Source organism: Dysidea avara, chromosome 10 (genome assembly GCF_963678975.1).
Source record: "Dysidea avara chromosome 10, odDysAvar1.4, whole genome shotgun sequence".
NCBI lineage: Eukaryota > Metazoa > Porifera > Demospongiae > Dictyoceratida > Dysideidae > Dysidea > Dysidea avara.
Genome location: NC_089281.1, coordinates 18,300,604 through 18,319,452, shown reverse-complemented (window position 1 = coordinate 18,319,452; position 18,849 = coordinate 18,300,604). Strand labels below are relative to the sequence as shown.

The 18,849-nt window shown below is 36.4% G+C and overlaps 1 protein-coding gene across 1 annotated transcript; it reads right to left on the bottom strand.

Moving 5' to 3' along the window:
- Nucleotides 1-604: 604 nt before the first annotated feature.
- LOC136236814 (26S proteasome non-ATPase regulatory subunit 10-like) lies at nt 605-18,674 on the bottom strand. Its single transcript, XM_066027046.1, has 6 exons — nt 18,603-18,674; nt 17,770-17,868; nt 17,638-17,697; nt 14,304-14,402; nt 10,553-10,651; nt 605-742 (listed from the first exon to the last, which is right to left on the bottom strand). Exons 1-6 carry the CDS (start codon nt 18,672-18,674, stop codon nt 605-607), a joined length of 567 nt encoding a protein of 188 aa, XP_065883118.1.
- Between the last annotated feature and the right edge of the window lie 175 nt (nt 18,675-18,849).

Here is an 18,849-nt window from a genome sequence, read left to right as displayed (position 1 = left end):
GTTTGCAAAGCTATAGAAAATGTTGCAAGATACATTAGAGCCAAGCAAAGAGTGAAAGAAATGTCTATGGTTTCAATGGAGCAACTAGCTTATATTGTTGACAGCTTAGTTACAGGTGTAGCCTGTGTCCATCAACATGTTTCAATGCATCTGGTGGAATAATAACACTTTCTTGACTGCTCTATTAGAATGTTTCTATTGCTTTGCAGAAGGATCCAACAACACTGCAAAGAAGCATTATTCAAGCTGTATATTGACATGATGACTTATATCAGCCATCTTTCATTAATTGGTTGTTCACCTTCTCATTTTCCATTCCCCATCCCATTCCCATTTTCAATTATACATATCCAGCCTGTTACATTTGCCTGTAGTTCGTCCAAAGGATCCTGTCAATTTTTTGGGTGGGACACAACAAGAACAAGAGAACACAGTGTCTAACAGTTTGTAACAAATAAATGCTAAGCAATTACTGCAGCATAAAACAAATAAATTTTGGCACAAAAACTCTACTACTACATAGTTACTTGTCTTGTTCTTATTATATTCCACCTGAAAACTATATGAGCTCATGTTACTGAACTAGTTACTGTTAACAAGATAGTCAGACACTATCATTTTTATTACTCTTATCAATACTAACCTCATCCATAGCATTAAGATCAGCTTCTTTGGTAACAAGAAATTTCACAACAGCTTCATTACCAGACCCTGCGGCCGAATGCAAAGGTGTTCGTTTGTCCTGCAGAAAAACCAAATTATATGACTTCACTACATCTTTACACAACTAGTGTAAATATCTACTTGTAACACTGTTTGTGATGATGTATGTTTAGTGCATACTTGCATAAACTATACGATAGATCATCATTTTCACTACTGTACATGAAGCATACAGCAATGTATTTTGTATAATTGGAATTTCGAGCATCATCTACACTGTAGTGTATCCATTTCTTGACTATCACAAATGATCCTATAGACACTTACTAAAGCTTACCAAGTTGCTATGGGTGAAAAAGTTTCAACTCCAAAAAATAAGCATAGCAACATTTGTTATGTTAATAAAGCACTTGTAACTGTAAACCTCATGCTGAAACCAAAGATTCATTCAATAAGGAAACATTCAAAATGTAAAATGTAGCAGGAAGCACAACATGTTGTGACATTGACAAGTGAAAGTTGTTTAGAGTTTTGTTATTGTTAACTATTTTACTGTTAGATGTCCAGATCAGGTGTACAATAGTAAACTTGTACTTTATTGTTTACACAAACAGTACATATTAAGTAAGCACATATTAGTGGCTATGCATTTTTGTTTAACTCTTAAGCATGCATAGATCAGAAAGCTGGATTTGATATAAAAAATGAACTAAAATGCACAACACCTTTTGCAAATTTACATACCGTATATGTGTCAAACAGGTGTATCTTGTAAACCGTTCATCCAATCTCTTAGAAATACAGATTTTAGTAATTGGCATGAAGCAAACTACGTATGTACCTGAAACCGCATATAAACTTTTAAGTCAACAAGTAGCTCACCTGCTACAAAGTTTTGATTATCAAAAGAAAGTTGATAGGACAAAGTAGCCGAGTTATGGCTTTTTATCCATTGTCATATGAACAAGGAAAACAAATTAAGTTGTACTTTAAAGGTATAGCATGAAGTTCTGGGTTATAGAAGGATGCAATGGATTCTGGGACTATATATACAGAACCAAAATTTAACGGTGAGTACAATGGTGTTTGTAGTTTATAGACAACATACACAGTTTTTGTGCTATGGGAGTTTGTTATATTAAATGCACGCATAAAATCTAGTTTACTGGACAATGCGTCAGTGCATGCATGTGTGTGTTTTTGTCCTCGTTTTGTAAAAACAACTACGGGTTAATACGATAAACATAACTAGTATATTTTAAAGAATATTAATTTAAAAATGAAGTAGGAATCCTAGCGATGAAAAAAGTAGTAAAACAAAAGGTGATGATACTACAGCATGACTCTGTGAGAAAATCCCTACATTGGCATGTTATAGCAAATATTTTGTTGAATAATAAAGTAGGGATTTTCCCACTGAGCTCTGCTGTAATACCATTCATCTCTTGTTTCACTACATGTTATCGCTTGGATCCCTACTTCATTTTAAAATTAATAGTTTGTTCAGTTTTTTATACATGTATGACTGTTCTATTAGGGTGACAGCTGTATTGGAGTATCCAAGTCAGCCTAGCAAGACTGAGGCATGGTCAGTATTCCTTATTTTTACTGTGCTATTATTACATAATTATTATATAGCTAAACTGTATGGTCATCATGTTCCAGTAAACAAATTGTAAAGAAGTGAGGTCTCTGCACTTGATTGTTATCAATCAGCCAAGATCATTAATGGGTGTGGTCTCGAACCTATCATGAAATTATAGGCATCTACTGGTTGTCCAGTATTTTTTACAGTAGCGTAAGTACTTTAAATAATTTTGTGGCACCAGCAGTGGTGAATTTATGGGGTCAAAGGTAATGCTGAGTGATAGTAAAAATTTTACTATCACGATAGTTACTCAATAAATATCACGATAGTGAATACTATCCCGATAGTTTATGAAACACTTTGCTCTTAAAGTCTTAGTTGTATACAGTAGCTATGATTTGTGGTCATATAGAAAGTTATTTTGCATGCACAGGATATTTGTTAATTAACTGCTGGTAATACCAACTGTAAAACAGTATAGAAGGGTTGTTAATACCATTTTAATGCAGATCTGAGCTTATCATAACTATCACAATAGTGATATCCCTACTATCGCGATAACGATAGTGATTTACTATGGCAATATATCGCACTATTGATACTATTACTCAGCCCTAGTCAAAGGGGGCTCTTGACCTCCCCTCCAAAAATTTTAATATACATACATGTCAACTGTGCTGTCTGTCTCATGAAAATCTCACACAGTGATGTTTATCTTTCAATTTGTACTTTAAGCTGCATAAATAGCTAACACTACTCTCTATCAGAAAAATACTGTACTCCAAAGACTCCCAACAGTCTGTCTACATGCTAGTTAAAACCCAGAATTAAAGATATTTCAGTGCTGTACAAAAGTACACAGCTACATTTGCGTATACACTGTTAAAACTGAAGTGCCAAGGTAGCACCTCAAAGTGCTAAATTTTGACTGCTCCATTCAAAAAATAGCACCTAGAGATGCTACCATAGCACTTCATTTTAAACAGTGTACGAGTGACTGTGCTCAATCAAACAAAATTTCTTTACGACAAACAGTAACTTTCCTTTGATTGTTGTCTAAACAGCTACATTATATAGATATACACCAAAATCCAATATTTAGAGCATGTCAGCATTTTCAAGGGAGTTGCATTCTACGATCCTGTCTAGCTACTACCATTGTATTTGAATGCACATAGATGTGGTCTATGCAGAACTACTGTACGGCTGTATAAACTAGTTCAACAGGAGAGTATAGTGGGAAATTCTGACCAATCAACAATTGTACACTATATAAACATCAACATCAAGGTACTCTAGTCACAAAATATACAGCATTGTGTCAGGAAAATATTCAGTAACAGTATAACTATTCTAATAAACTGCTGAAATCAGCCACACATTCAATTTCAGAGGATCTAATGTTCACTGATTGGCATGCATATAATTGGACAATAGCAACCTCCTTAGTCAAGAGTTTACTATACAGTGGCGGATATAGATGTGTTTCTGTGGTTATGACAGAAACCTGCTTTTAACTTTAGCTCAGTGGCAGTCTATAACTAGCTTTATTATTGTTGTAATGACAATTTGCCACAGCAAACAACTATATACTGCTGTATTTCAGCAGGAGTTCATTGAATCCTAGGAGCTCATTGAATTCTATGGACAAGGGAGCATGTAAATCCGTATACTACCAATACTACGGGCGAAATTCAAACATGGCATCAAGTGTTACTATGTATATATTTGGTTACATCATTCTTACATGCAACAGGGATACACTATGTTGATAGTAAGATCGTCGAGTCGAAGGTAGAGCTTGGAATAGTCAAGTGGAATAATTTTGTGTGATTTCATGTGATTAGTGACTGTAAAAAGACTGTCCAGGTAAGCCTGTGCTACTATTTCTCCGTTGTGCCATTGAACTTCGTTTCCATAGCTTCACTTCGTGGCAACGGAAACACGATGTACTCGAGCATGTACCTCTGCATAATATCCTAATCAGGAAATTTTAAAAGTTACTTATTATAGAACACGGCAGCCATGTTTGAATTTTACTTTTTATGGAGTTACATGCTCCCTTGTCCATAGGATTCAATGCGCTCCTGATTTCAGTGGCATGCATGCAATTGCACTTAACTACCATGATTTATAGTTATTAAACCCTCAGACCCTCAAAAACACTTTAATTTTCATTTTCTACTGCATAAAAAATTATTGAGATACTCTAATAGAGCAATCAAAGCTACAGCTTAGTCACAACGTTAGCCTTACAACTATAGTATCTACAACTATAGTATCTACAGTTAAAGCATTGGAAAAAGTAATGTCCTCAGATGCCTTATTAAATTTTTTCACAAACCACCCTTTTAAAAATCCTGATCCTCCACTGCTATAAGTATCAAGAGTATCAAGATATCCTAATACACCCCTAACACAACAGGTCAAATAAAAATTGTGCTGAAATGCTGAAATTGCTCTCAGATTGCATCTCAGAAGGTCTATTCCTGGGGCGTCCCTAAGACCCTCCTAGGTTGGCATGCAAAGCATACTAGTGTGGCTTCCCTGTAGTGTCATTTCATTTTAATCCCTCTTTCCAAAAGTCTGGATCCACCCCTGATGTCTAAATATGCTGCTCAAGGAAAGTGTTCATACAGAAAATAACACCTGGATATGGTTTCTTTGCATGGAGATGACAACCAGCCTGATTGAGGATAAAAGGAAATACAGGACGCAAGGGCACGCACTCGTCAGAAACACAAAAGGCACATCCCACTGATGAGTTTGCTATCATGGCATAAAATGGTGGCCGTATGCTGCTCCGTTTGGCCTTCATCCTTGCAACCGTGGTCAGGTAAGCAGGTAGACAAAATTCAAGTTTGGGTGATTTTTAAAAATTATATACCCAGCTGTCTATAAGTGTTTTCTTGCTTTTAATCCTGTATTTGGTTAGTGTTGCCACAATAAATCAATACATCGACAGTATCGATATAACAAGATAGTGATATGATATAGCCAATCAGCTATATTGATGGTTGCATGATAGTGGCACTGCTTAGTATAATGATGTGGTGGAGGCCAGACATATCACATTTGGCATTTAATTAAGTTATGTGTTGATGGTGTAGTGTGGTAAACAAGCCAAAGTAAATTGGGAGGTTTTAAGGTTTCTATGTAGTGCCAGCCACTTGTCTCACTTGTAAAGCAGTAGTAAAATGCATTTAAAATCTGATGAACAAGAGAAGCTTTTGCTTGTGGTATACATCCAACTTAAATATAAACTTACAATGAAGAGTGTGTATATGTTTGTCTTGCAAACGTTACAGTTAGTTCTATATTGTGATATATGTTCATATCGTGACATAAACCTTGGTGATATATAGAGCTGGGCGATATACCGTATTGTTAGTAATCTGTGATACTTAAGTCATACCAGTTTTGACATTGCTTGATTTTTAAACATTGCCATACCATCAGGGCACCCTGTGGGCTTGTTTCATCCCATACTTAGAAGGGAACCAGACATGCGACAATGTTTGTAGGCAGGTGCTGATGTAGTCAGTTAACCAAACTGTGTAAACAAGTTTGTTTGTGGTAATTTGTACCTGAGGTTTGCTGAGCCTCCATGAATATTTGGTGCTTTTGTTGAGGTAAATGGCAGTTCCTTTAATATCAATGGCTTTTAAATTAATACCAATACTGTGGTACTTTTATGGAAGCTATATCATTTGCTATTTTTTCAATACCACCCAGCACTAGTGATATATGATATAGAGTTTTTCTATATCGTGGTAGCATTATACTTGATGTTAGATGGACTAATCTTATTCCATAAAAGTGATTTTCATCATGTAAGATGTTTCTAGGATAACTTATAAAAGCAGCATTTTGGGCAGCAAGTGACTCATTTTAAGGGGGATCCTTACTTAAACAGTGCTACTATACTGTTTAAGACACTGTGCAATAATTAAGCCACATTTTAGCAAACAAGGTTGGGTACAGTAGTTTGTTTCTTGTAGCCATTTAAAGTTCACACAGTTCTGATGTAACATTAACAAGACATCAGAGTTACTAATATTGGTTTGGCCTATCTCGCAAGGCTGTGTAGTACATACATAAAACGAACTGTACATATTTTATGCTATTGAAATGGATGTAGAGGTAGGCAATTTAGTGTGGAACCTATTTGAAACCCTAGCTGGTGCTAAACTCATCACCCCAAACCCTCCACTCCATATGTAAGTACAGCAACATTCATGAAAAGAACTACCATATTTACTTGATTTGTACTGCACGCTTGAATAGTACCGCAGTGTGGTAAGTTTGAAGCATTTCATTCTTGTTTTTGAAAATTAATTTAATTGTACTACCCTCAAATAGTACCACACCATCTTTTATAAAATACTTATTACTAGTGCTCACACACCTATAGTATTCATCTTCATCTCAATTTAAGGAAGGTGTTGTCCTGGTTAACTGTAACGGCTGTCAAATAATCAAAATCCGGGACATTAGTTAGTAAATTGACCACACAACACAATAGTTGTGTTATAAGGACTTGAGTGAAAGAAAGGTCTTGTATAGAAGAAGCAAGTAGCAACATGGCGTTATTCAAAAGGTTTCATCATCAAAAATAATAGAGCACCGGTGACACAAATGAACGATATCCGCAATGACGTTTTCTGACGTCACAAAACAAATTGGCCGTGCTTGTGTGGCGACTTTGTACAGGGAGGTATTGGGTGAGATATTGTTTCCCTATGATAGCATTTATAAATGCGAAAAAGGGCGAAGGTGAGGCATATAGTATATAATGTAATACAAATAAGCCTAGTTGTGTCTGAATTTAAAATTTTCAGTCTGCTTTCCTTGTTGGAGTGTGCATTGCATCGTCACGGTACATGTACTACTTCTTACCTTTATTATCTCGTGGTTCCAAATGTAGAAAGCTACAGACAACATTCATTTCGAATACTGCATGCTAAAATCTCTGAAGCCCCCACACTAACACGGCCTTTTTGTCAATTATGACATCAAATTTTGTCATTGTGGATAAAATCCACTGAGTAAATACAGGTACCGTAATTCGCCTTATTTGTGCATTACTGAACTGCAGCCTTAGGTAATCCTAAGGCTGCAGCACATGTTGCTGTCAGACCTTCAGTGCTGGTCACTGTAAAGTGTTAATAATAAATACTTTAGGTTTAAGGAAGAAAATCCATCCCTCCTGGAGGAAGACTGAGTGTGGCCCCGACTAGACATTGGGTGACCTGCAATTCGAATCCTGGGGTTGGAGGGATTTTTTTTCCTTACTTTGGCCCTATTTCTGTTACACCTTTTCAGTCAGTCAGTAAGTCCAAGTCATTAGGTCTAAGTCCCTGAAATTAGGTTAGGTAATCCTAAGGCTGCAGCACATGTTGCTGTCAGACCTTCAGTGCTGGTCACTGTAAAGTGCTAATAATAAAAAATAAAATAATAAAAATGTTTCATGGTAAAAGTTTTGTGCAAAAATATTTTTCATATGATTTACGTGAATGACTGCTCTATTAGAGTAGTTTGATCTTATATAAAAATGTTTGTATAAGAAATTTTTGTACAAGTTTTGCATATGAACAACAAAAAACAGCAAAATATGGTATATAAATGGTGGGAAATTGTAATGGTTGCTTCTTTGACAAGCAAATATTTCAAAAAGCCATAAACAACTCCAACTTCTCACTCATGTGTAGCCGCCAAGGTTGGCAAGCTATTACCATTTTATAATGTAAAATAATGTTTACAATGTGCCTAGCTTGTGCCATACTCAACACATTCAAAATAATCAGAAGCCCATAAGTACCACAACTTATGGGATAAATTGGTTTTTGACAATATATTTTAAATGTATTGGTAAAACGTGGCTGTGCCTTCTACACAAGCACATGCACACACACGGGGACACACACACACACACACACACACACACACACACACACACACACACACACACACACACACACACACACACACACACACACACACACACACACGTACATATGGACACCCACACACACACACACACACACATGCATACGCACGCACGCACGCACACACACACACACACACACAATCACACACATAAACGTACACGCACGCATGCACACAATCACATACACATGCACACCCACGCACACACATACACATGCACACCCACGCACACACACACACATGCATGCACACATACACAATTGCACGCATACACGCAAACATGCACGCATGCGCACGCACACATACACACTTGCACACACACACACACACACACACACACACACACACACACACACACACACACACACACACACACACACACACACACACACACACACACACACACACACACACACACTTGCACACACACACACACACATGCACGTGCACACACACATACACGTGCACACACACACACACACACACACACACACACACAAACAAACACACACACAAACAAACACACACACAAACAAACACACACAACAAACACACACGTGTACACACTTACACAACTCCACATACACACATGTGCGTGCGCACATGTACACGCATGCAAGCACACACGTGCACACACAACAACAACAACAAACACACACATGTGCACACACTTACACAACTACACACACGCACGCACACGTACACGCATGCAAGCACACACACATCACACACACACACACACACACACACACACACACACACAACAAACACACACATGTGTACACACTTACACAACTCCACATACACACACACGCACGCGCACACATATACACGCATGCAAGCACACACACACACACACACGCACACACACACAACAACAACAACAACAACAAACACACACATGTGCACACACTTACACAACTACACACACACACGTACACGCATGCAAGCACACACACATCACACACACCCACACACGCACGCACGCACGCATGCACGCACACACACACATGCACGCATGCACGCACACACACACACACATCACACACACACACACACACACACACACACACACACACACACACACAAAACGCACACAACAAAACGCACACAACAAAATGCACATACCAACAGTATATGGCAAGACTTAAACTGCTCAACTCTATGAAAATCAATCATCAACTGATTAAATTTATTTAACCAGTAAAATATGTTCCAGAACAGTATTTTAGAAAACTGTATAGTGTTATGTACCCGTCACCAAATGATTTACACAAATTGCCTCATGCACAATCCCACAATCATTGCCAATGCTGTGCAGCAGAGATGATAAGAGAATTTGCAAATCACACAATACATGGAGAATAATTAAATACAAGAATAAGAAAGCTTGAAATTTTACTAATCAATAACAGTACAGTATGTACCATGAAGCCATGTATAATACAAAGGCAAAATTCTAGGTACACATCTTGCTGGTCATGGTACATTCAAACAAACCATAACAGGCTATGTGGTACATTGTAAATGTAGTGATGTCACTGGCTTCTGGCCAAAGTCAATTATGATAATTAATTAATACTCATGTTAAGGTTATCACAACTAACACTTTCACCACAGAAAACACTCAGATGAAACTGTTTGTCATACTTGCAATACTATGATGCTATGAATTAGTTTAAGGATGCTACAACTTATTCAAAAGTATTATGGCTTATTTTCAATAATGGATCACATCCACATTAGAGAGATAACACAACATAACCACTCTACAATGAAGTACTGTATACTCTTCCAGGCCTTCAGTAAACTCTGTAAAGACTCTATAAACAATACAATAGCCTTAAAACACTTGTAAACTTGCTTAACTTTTGTATGATACATATCTACATTCACGTCCATTCATATTAACAAACATATCTACAATACTACCTTTGCAGGGCACACGATGGCAATGGATAATAACATATTTAAAAACAATTCAGTCAAACTTCCTATTAATATCTTTTAAAATTGCTGCAAAAGATAATCCTGCTTCATGTACAAGCCTACATGACTAAATGTAGTACAACTACACTGATAAGTTAGTAGAGGCCAGTATTTGATTTAGAAAGCTTTCAGATTTGAATCACAAAATATAGATAAAGAAATTTACTAAGGTATCGTAGGATTGTTTACTTTGTGTGCATCCTATTTAATGTTCACATTCCTCTATGGAGAGTCCTACAGAGTTGCCACAAAGTAACAAGAGCACAATGGCTGTAGAACAATATAAACATTAGTAAAATTTACATTCTACGTATATTGCATGTTTTCAACTACTCCATCTTATTGCATAATGTATGGTCTTACGTTATCCACAGCATGAATATCAGCTTCTCTTTCTATAATCATCTTCACTACATCCTCACTACCAGATTGCGCAGCATAGTGTAGAGGTGTGCTGCCAGCCTGTGGGAGACACAACACTATATGGCTTCACAGATTCACTAAATAATGACAACTAGTGTAAACATGTAAACAAACAATTAGATCATGTGATCCCGTTATGGATTATGTGATCATTCAAACACAATATTTCAGTAGGTTTTGTATTAATAACAAATACAGGACAACCTACTATTGTAGTGTTAGGTGATACATGTAACACCTCGTAGGACAATATGTACTGAATTGTACAATACTCATTGGAAGAACATAACAAAACACTAACAATGTACAGTGTAGTGGTTTAATTCAATCATATAACCACAATGTGGTAACCTTTACATTACTGGAAAGATATACTGTACTACTCACTATTAACACGTGTGATCAGTTACTGTAGCTCTGAATACCTAGTTTTATGAAAAGATGATGTTTTTTGGGACAATATGCTTTGTTCTAGGTACAAAGTAGAAGCTATAACGTACATTAGCTATTGCAAAAGATTAAAGAATGCTATCATGGATATCAGCACAAGTTTGTATTGAAATATTGCCTAGGTTTCACTATATAAAACAGCAATATATTAGTTCCACTATACAGAGTACGCTGTACATTGCACCAGAGCCTCAGATATCTGCCATTTTCCAACCATTTCTGGCTAATGTCTGAACAAATTTAGAAAGTTATTCTACAATATTATTGAGTATGTCTGACCACATAACAGGATTTGTCAGATCATTTTCAAAACATAATTTTAGGCCCAATCATGTAGAGGTGCACCGATATCAATATTGGTATTGGTATCGGTACCGATATCGTGATATCGGTATCGGTGAAAAGTTGACTTTTAGCAGATATGAGCAGATATTACACATAAGTACTATAATTGTCCAAAGTACGCTATATTTGATTTGGTAGCACAATGGTTAAAGCATGGGGCTCAAATAGTAGAGGTTTTCATGATGGCCAGGGTTCACATCTTGAGTTGGTCACACTTTTTTTCTTCCTTTTTTGCACACCTTTTCATCATCACCTTTTCACAATTCTTTGTTTTTTTTTCTTTACATAGGTTTTAGTGACCACCTTATAAGCTTTTTGCCACATTTTAAAACATTTATTGTAGTGTCCATACTCGAAACCTTTTATTTTCAGATATATCGGTATTGATATCAGAATCGGTAATTTTGTAGCCAATATATCAGTTATCAGTATATTGGAAAATTTCCGTATCGGTGCACCTCTACAATCATGTACACACAATATACTACCAAACTACGTACATACATGTACAGTACACACATACTGTATATTTAAGTGACAACAGTACACACAACTTTTTGTCGATAAGCAATAATTAGAGGTGTGTCACCATCCTGTAGGAGATAATATATGGCTTCACGCTTACAACTATTGTAAGCAGGTCTGATCATGTGATCACATAATGAATCATGTGATCACATTTCAGTACACTTGTGTGGAGAACAAATACACATTGATAAGCTATTGTGACAATAGTTATCTACTTCATACAGTTGTATGCACCTACATGTACTTAGGACACCACTTTATAATATTTATTGGAGTAAAATACTAACAATGTATACCACTTAAATTCTCAGTTACACAATTACAATTTGATTGCTCTTTACACTTCGCTGTATTAATTATTGTAAGATCAGTTACTGTAATGACGTAGTACTATTTAAGTAAGCATCACATCAAAAGTGATGCATACCATCAAACGAGCCGCCTTTAAAAATCATCCTTGAAACATCTTACATGATGAAATCCACCTTTACGGAGCAATGTTAATCTATCTAACATGAAATGCAGTATTGAAAACAAGAAAACACTTTCAGGCAGCTGGATATAGAATTTTTAAATAAATCACCAAAACTCAAAATTTGGTCCACCTCACTCACTGACCATGATCACAAGCCTAGAGATCAAACAAAGCAGAGCACGGTCACCATTTTATGCCACAATAGCAAACTCGCTGGTGGGATGTGCCTTTTGGGGTTCCAATCAGTGTGCTCCATCTGCGCCTTGTCTTTCCTTTTATCTTCAATCAGGTTGGTTGTCTTCTTCTTCAAGCATCGAAACCATATCAAGGCATTAATTTTCCATATCAACACTTAATCTTTCCCTGAGCAGCATATTTAGATGCCACAAAATATTGTTTTAGAAGGTGCTTACGCTGCTGAAAGAGGTGCTGGACACCCATTTGTAAACTAAATGTAGTCTAGTGTTGTACATTAAGGCTGCTGATACAGAAACAAAGTTGTGACTTCCGACTTTTGCTGATGCCTGGACTGTGATTGATGAAGAGATTTGTTAAATACTCGACAGTTTGTTCCTTCGAACACACTGACTCAGCCACTTGCCGGAAGAGATCTGTGAGTAATTGGCTACTAAATACTCAAGTCGATAATTTGGCTGACGAGAAGAGTTTAGTACTTCACCTGGAAAAAGGGCCTGTTACTCACAGATTTTTTGGGAAATTCTGGAAAGAATAATAGGTAAAATTTTGAGCATAATAGGCTCAGGCCTAATCCTAAAGCTATTATGTTGCACATGAAATAGCACCAAAAGACAGAGAAGGTCTTCAGCGATTTAATTAATTTAACCCTTTGGCCCCTATGTTAATAAAGAAAAGTGTTCCGTTAAACGTGAAAGCCAATATATTGGCTTTTGTTACATGCATGCGTTCAAATGCACATATCTCATAAACGAAATATCCTATGAATACATGGTTTGGACCACGCTACTCTGTGGTTAATGGGTAATACCCTAAGCTTTATCCAAACATTGTAGCACGATCAAGCATGAAGTAAGGCCAACATGCGTTTGAAAGAATTTTTGGCCCTTTTCAAGAAGATAATTGCTACGATACTACCTGTCATAAAGGAGAGATGGAATAAAGAACGTTAGTAAAAGTTGTAGATCTATCCTTCATGAGTAGTTTAACACAAACCACATAGGTTGTTCCTACACGGAGTAACAGGAGCCCAAATTTATATGTCAAAACGCGTATTTTTTGTAAAATAACTTTCGTTTTTAAGAACCAAAGCCAAAATATTGGCTGTAGGGGCCAAAGGGTTAAGCACTACTTTAAAATAATACTTTAATTCCATATTTTGGCTGAAATTTCAAGTGAGCATTAATGGTCGCAATATAAAAACTAGCAAACGGGGGTTGATAGGTGGTTGTTCAATATATGGATTGCGCTTCTTATAAGCATTAAGGTAATGTAGTTTGTTTTGTAAAACATCCTATATAGCTCTATTTGACACGTCTCTTCTAGCACGTATATTCTTGTAAACTACACAATGATGTCACACTTTGTTACATATTCCACACATTTTATTTCATCCCAGAATATCGACTTTTGCGTAATTAAGTTCTAAAGGAGCTTAATCACTGCTGACCTCCTTTGACCAAAAGATGTCATGTACATACACTAACATCACAACTCTACAGGTACTACAAAACTACTATTCAACACCAAAAAAACCTTTATCAAATTGGCTACCGAACAGCGATTCATGTTGTATTCAGTATTAAAAATATCAAAATTGATAAGGTGTGAGGTGGTACCACCAAATTATGAACATGTTATATGTATACAATACAAATACTAGGCCATGCATACCAATATATACCACATGTTACATACCTCATCCTCAACATTGATGTCAGCTCCAAGCTCCATCAGAAGCTTTACTGTTTCACTATGTCCTCCATCTGCTGCATAGTGCAGTGGTCTCCCACCATTCTATAGAACAACAGTAGTATAATTGCATCATTAACATCATCACGAACTACTAATGTACGTATGTATACGTCTATTGTATAGTATAGGTTGTGTTGGGTTTTCACAGATCCAGTCAAGTGTGCACAATGTTTTTTCTTTCCAAATAGTGAGTGATAACTAGTACACTGAATGAGTGGGTAGCAAACTTGGTTACCACCCAGTATGTCTCATCACATACTGGGTTAAGTAAATTGTTTAGTGTTTCAGGTACATACACAACATGTATGTATGTTGTGATATGTACCTTATTCTGTAACATTAAGACTTATCTCAATCTTTGTACTCTTTTATATTTCCATAGCTTATACATAGTTCAAAACAGATTTTCAACTTAATTCGGCTATTCGTGTGTCTCTTAAACAAACATATACCAACTCTACGTAGTATTGTGTAATATAACAATGTTAGGAATATAAGCTACTGCAACTATATACTACTAAGTGATAACTACTGGACATCACTACATTTAAAACACTTTAATAAAACACACACCATTGCTGAACACAACTCTTTGAAGACCAATATCATACAAGTACATGTATGTCACTCCACCAATAAAATTTGACCTTTTGTAAACAGAATGTTGCAACTTCTTAATCCTAAAGCTATTATGTTGCACATGAAATAGCACCAAAAGACAGAGAAGGTCTTCGGCGATTTAAGCACTACTTTAAAATAATACTTTAATTGCATATTTTGGCTTGAAATTTCAAGTGAGCATTAATGGTCGCAATATAAAAACTAGCAAACGGGGGTTGACAGGTCTCATTTGAGACCAAATCTGCAAAAACCCGACACAATAGCGCAAGCCTAAATTTCCAGTAAAAAGCATTGAAAACAATTGGTGAAACATATGCGTATTATTGAAAAGATTCTGTAAATTTTTTGAACGCCTCTTTCTTAGTGAAGGATGGGACTAACAATAAAAACCTGGATATCGTCTTATTTGGCTACTCAAGAGGAGTTATAAAATCTTTGTTTCTTTGCAGTAGACCCAAGGATATGCAAGTTATGAGCGTTTGTTTACGTGACATCAAAGCAATCGTATGCGATCAATTTTTCTTCACAAAGTTTTCCTTTGTATCTAGTGAAGAAAACTGATAAAAGGAAATACTTACACAGTACATGATTCCCCTATCCATGGCGAACATGATGGTGGAAATTTCAGCCCAGTACATCCATCCTTTCATAAGTTACAACCGTTTTAGTAAGCGCCTGTAATTTATTTCCCAATACTTATAGTACAAATCAATTTTTCTGTTGTTTCTACTTTGTAGGGCTGTAACTCCGAAAGTTATTGGCATATGAGGTTGAAACTTTGCTAGAGAATACGCTTGGCCAAACAGATTATAAACATTTAATAAACAGGAATTTGAAAAATGCACTATTGTGTCGGGTTTTCGCAGATTCGGTCACATTTTGTCATGAATAAATGGGACTGGCTGTGTGTATGGCTATAAACACAATTTGAATGTTATAGTGAAATAATTACATAATGTACAGCCTTGTATAAAAGCTAATTTGAGAAAGTATAGAAGTTTCTAACATGAATTAGACAAAAATAGAGATTCTACACAGGAATCTGACAAAAACAGCAGAACCTGTTTTAGAGGCCACCTGTGTAAAGATGCCACCTCTCCAAAAAGGCTAACTTCAAATTACCTGGTGAAACATATATGTACTAATACACCTTCTAATGCAGCCACCTGCCTATTAAGGCCAAAAAATTTGGTTCCAAAGATGACCAGCTTGGACAGGTTCTACTCTACAAACCACTATGAAACATTAACAACATGTTTAGTTGCATATAAATAAGTAACAAAACTCAACACATTAAAATTGTCATGCCAAAATGTCATTGAACTATGATCATGTACATGATATCATACGTGTAATTGTATCCAACATTGTGAAAGATAGATGGATGTGAGTGAAAGATAGATGGATGTGAGTGTAACGAAACAGTGATCATGCTACACAAATGTTATTGTAACAACAAATCATTGTCTACACTATCGTACACATGTACAGTGTATTGTGGAGTATAATTTGATCCAGTCTCCAATTATCGGCAGGTACTAATTGTCGGCACTTGTTAAATACACAGACTATGGAGTATATAGGAACTATATCCACTATCACAGTGAACTGTTGTACCCTCTAAAACACTTCTTATGATCATTTTCAATCAGTAATTATTGTTGCTAAAGTGCTCTACAAGTTATCCTTGGTAACACTGAAGTTGCATAAAAATAGTTAATTTTGTTATAAAAACAGTATATGTACTTTTGCATCCAACCTGAATACATGACTCTTAAACAGCTGACATGATTTTTGTATAACTTCTGTGAAATGAAGTTATGCAAGCGTAGTACATCCCACAAAAATCTCACAAAGAGACACCAGAGAGTTATACACATACGCTGATAATTGGTCAATGACTAAAGTAGAGAGTGCTGGCATAGGCTTTATTAAATGCTATCCCACTATGGACCCATGAGAAGGCTAAAGCCTGTGAATACAGGGAGTCTGAAACATGTAACTGAAATGTTGAAGAATGCAGAAAAAAATCCCAGACCCAGTGGTGACTTGATCCCCCGCAACATGCGGTCTAGGCATGTACCAGAGGAGCCACAACAGCTGGGATCTGTGATCTTCTCTGCATTCAACCTCTACTTAATCATTGACTTCTCACCAGCAAGGGGTTTTTAGAAACACCTATCCCACTAGGGACCTGTGAGAAGGCTATAAAGCCTGTGAATACAGGGAGTCTGGAACATGTAACTGAAATGTTGCAATTTCACTCATAACATGATGTTCATTCATGTGAGATACATAAAATTTACTGTGCTTAGAGACTTAGGACAGCTAGTGCTAGAACTATTAACTAGCTAGTTCAAATCCAAAGCTCACAAGTCACTATATTGAATAATTACAGTTGTTTGATGAAATGATGGGTGACTTATACTACACATTTAAAACATCTGGAATGGTATTACTGTAGACCAAAAATACAAAGCAATATTGCAATATATTAAAATGGAGCATCTTATAAAACTATGCACATTAATAAATTTATCTCCAAATGCATTATAAGATACTGGGATGGCTCCACTGTCTCATTTTATCACAGTGTCAAGAATAAACAATTTTGTTGATACGACTAAATGGTATTTACATGTCTTCATATACATACATTACTCTCTAATAGCTCCACTTCCAATCTCTCAACATACACCAAACTACACATTTCAAACTAGTCCACAACATATCATCAGTACAACCATGTAACTTGTACACTACATCACTGATCACAACACTAACTCACTGGATCCTCAATATCAATGTTACCTCCATCATCATGTAAAACTTTTATAACTGTGCTGTGGCCAAATGTGGATGCCAAGTGTAGTGGCTTACACACACACTATACATATAAGAACACAACTGTTACATAGCATATCATGATGTACCATAGTTAAGAGTGTGGTCAGTTAGGAAACTATCTGTGTCATTATGGTATACTGTATGTCATCCATACATGTTATATCTGGGACATGTTCATGTTACCAGTAGTAATAAATGATGCTGTGTTAAAGGTCTTGACATTTTAAGGTTGCATCTCATTGACAAATAGTAAACAAGATGTGTATACATCAACTTTAAGATAAGAGTGTTACATAATAGCACTTGATATGACACACGTTTCAGAAATTCACACACACTTCTGGTCAGTATGGCATCACTTCAACAGCAGAAACAGTAATTCTGAAACCGGTAAGGATCTAGAATCACTGTACTGTATAGTAGGGATCATGGACATTTGGGTTTTTGCGGCCAAAAAAATTATCCAAAAACCAGCTTCACAACACCATCCTGGAACCTTGGCAGTATTGGTTAGGTATAACCAAGCCCAAAAGTGCCTTCAGTACGATTCTAAAGGCTTCCAATAAATTGTCACATAACTTTTTAAAATATACTCAATGGAATTTTCTACTGACTAACTGCCTGCCTGCCTACCTGATGCCTTCAGACAAGAATAACTCGATAATGGCTAAGGCTATGGACTTGTTTTTCTCACTGTTAGATGTTGCTTCATCCCGAGACGTGCCTTTTGGCATACGTACTGCAGTAAATACAATGCACGCATCATGGACTAACCTTTATCCTCCTTTGTGTTCCATTTCTCTTTGCTGACAGCCCAAGGTGTTGATTCAAGGTAGCGTGATGCATAGCTTCCCTACAGTACGTTGTTAAAAGGGAATCATCCGTATTTTTCATGGTGACTGAGGATCCACTGTATATACATGTACGTACATGTGTTTGTTCACATAAACTACTAGTTCACTGTACATGGAACACAAGAGCAATACTCTATAATGTTCATACGTAGCATGCAGGATCGAAA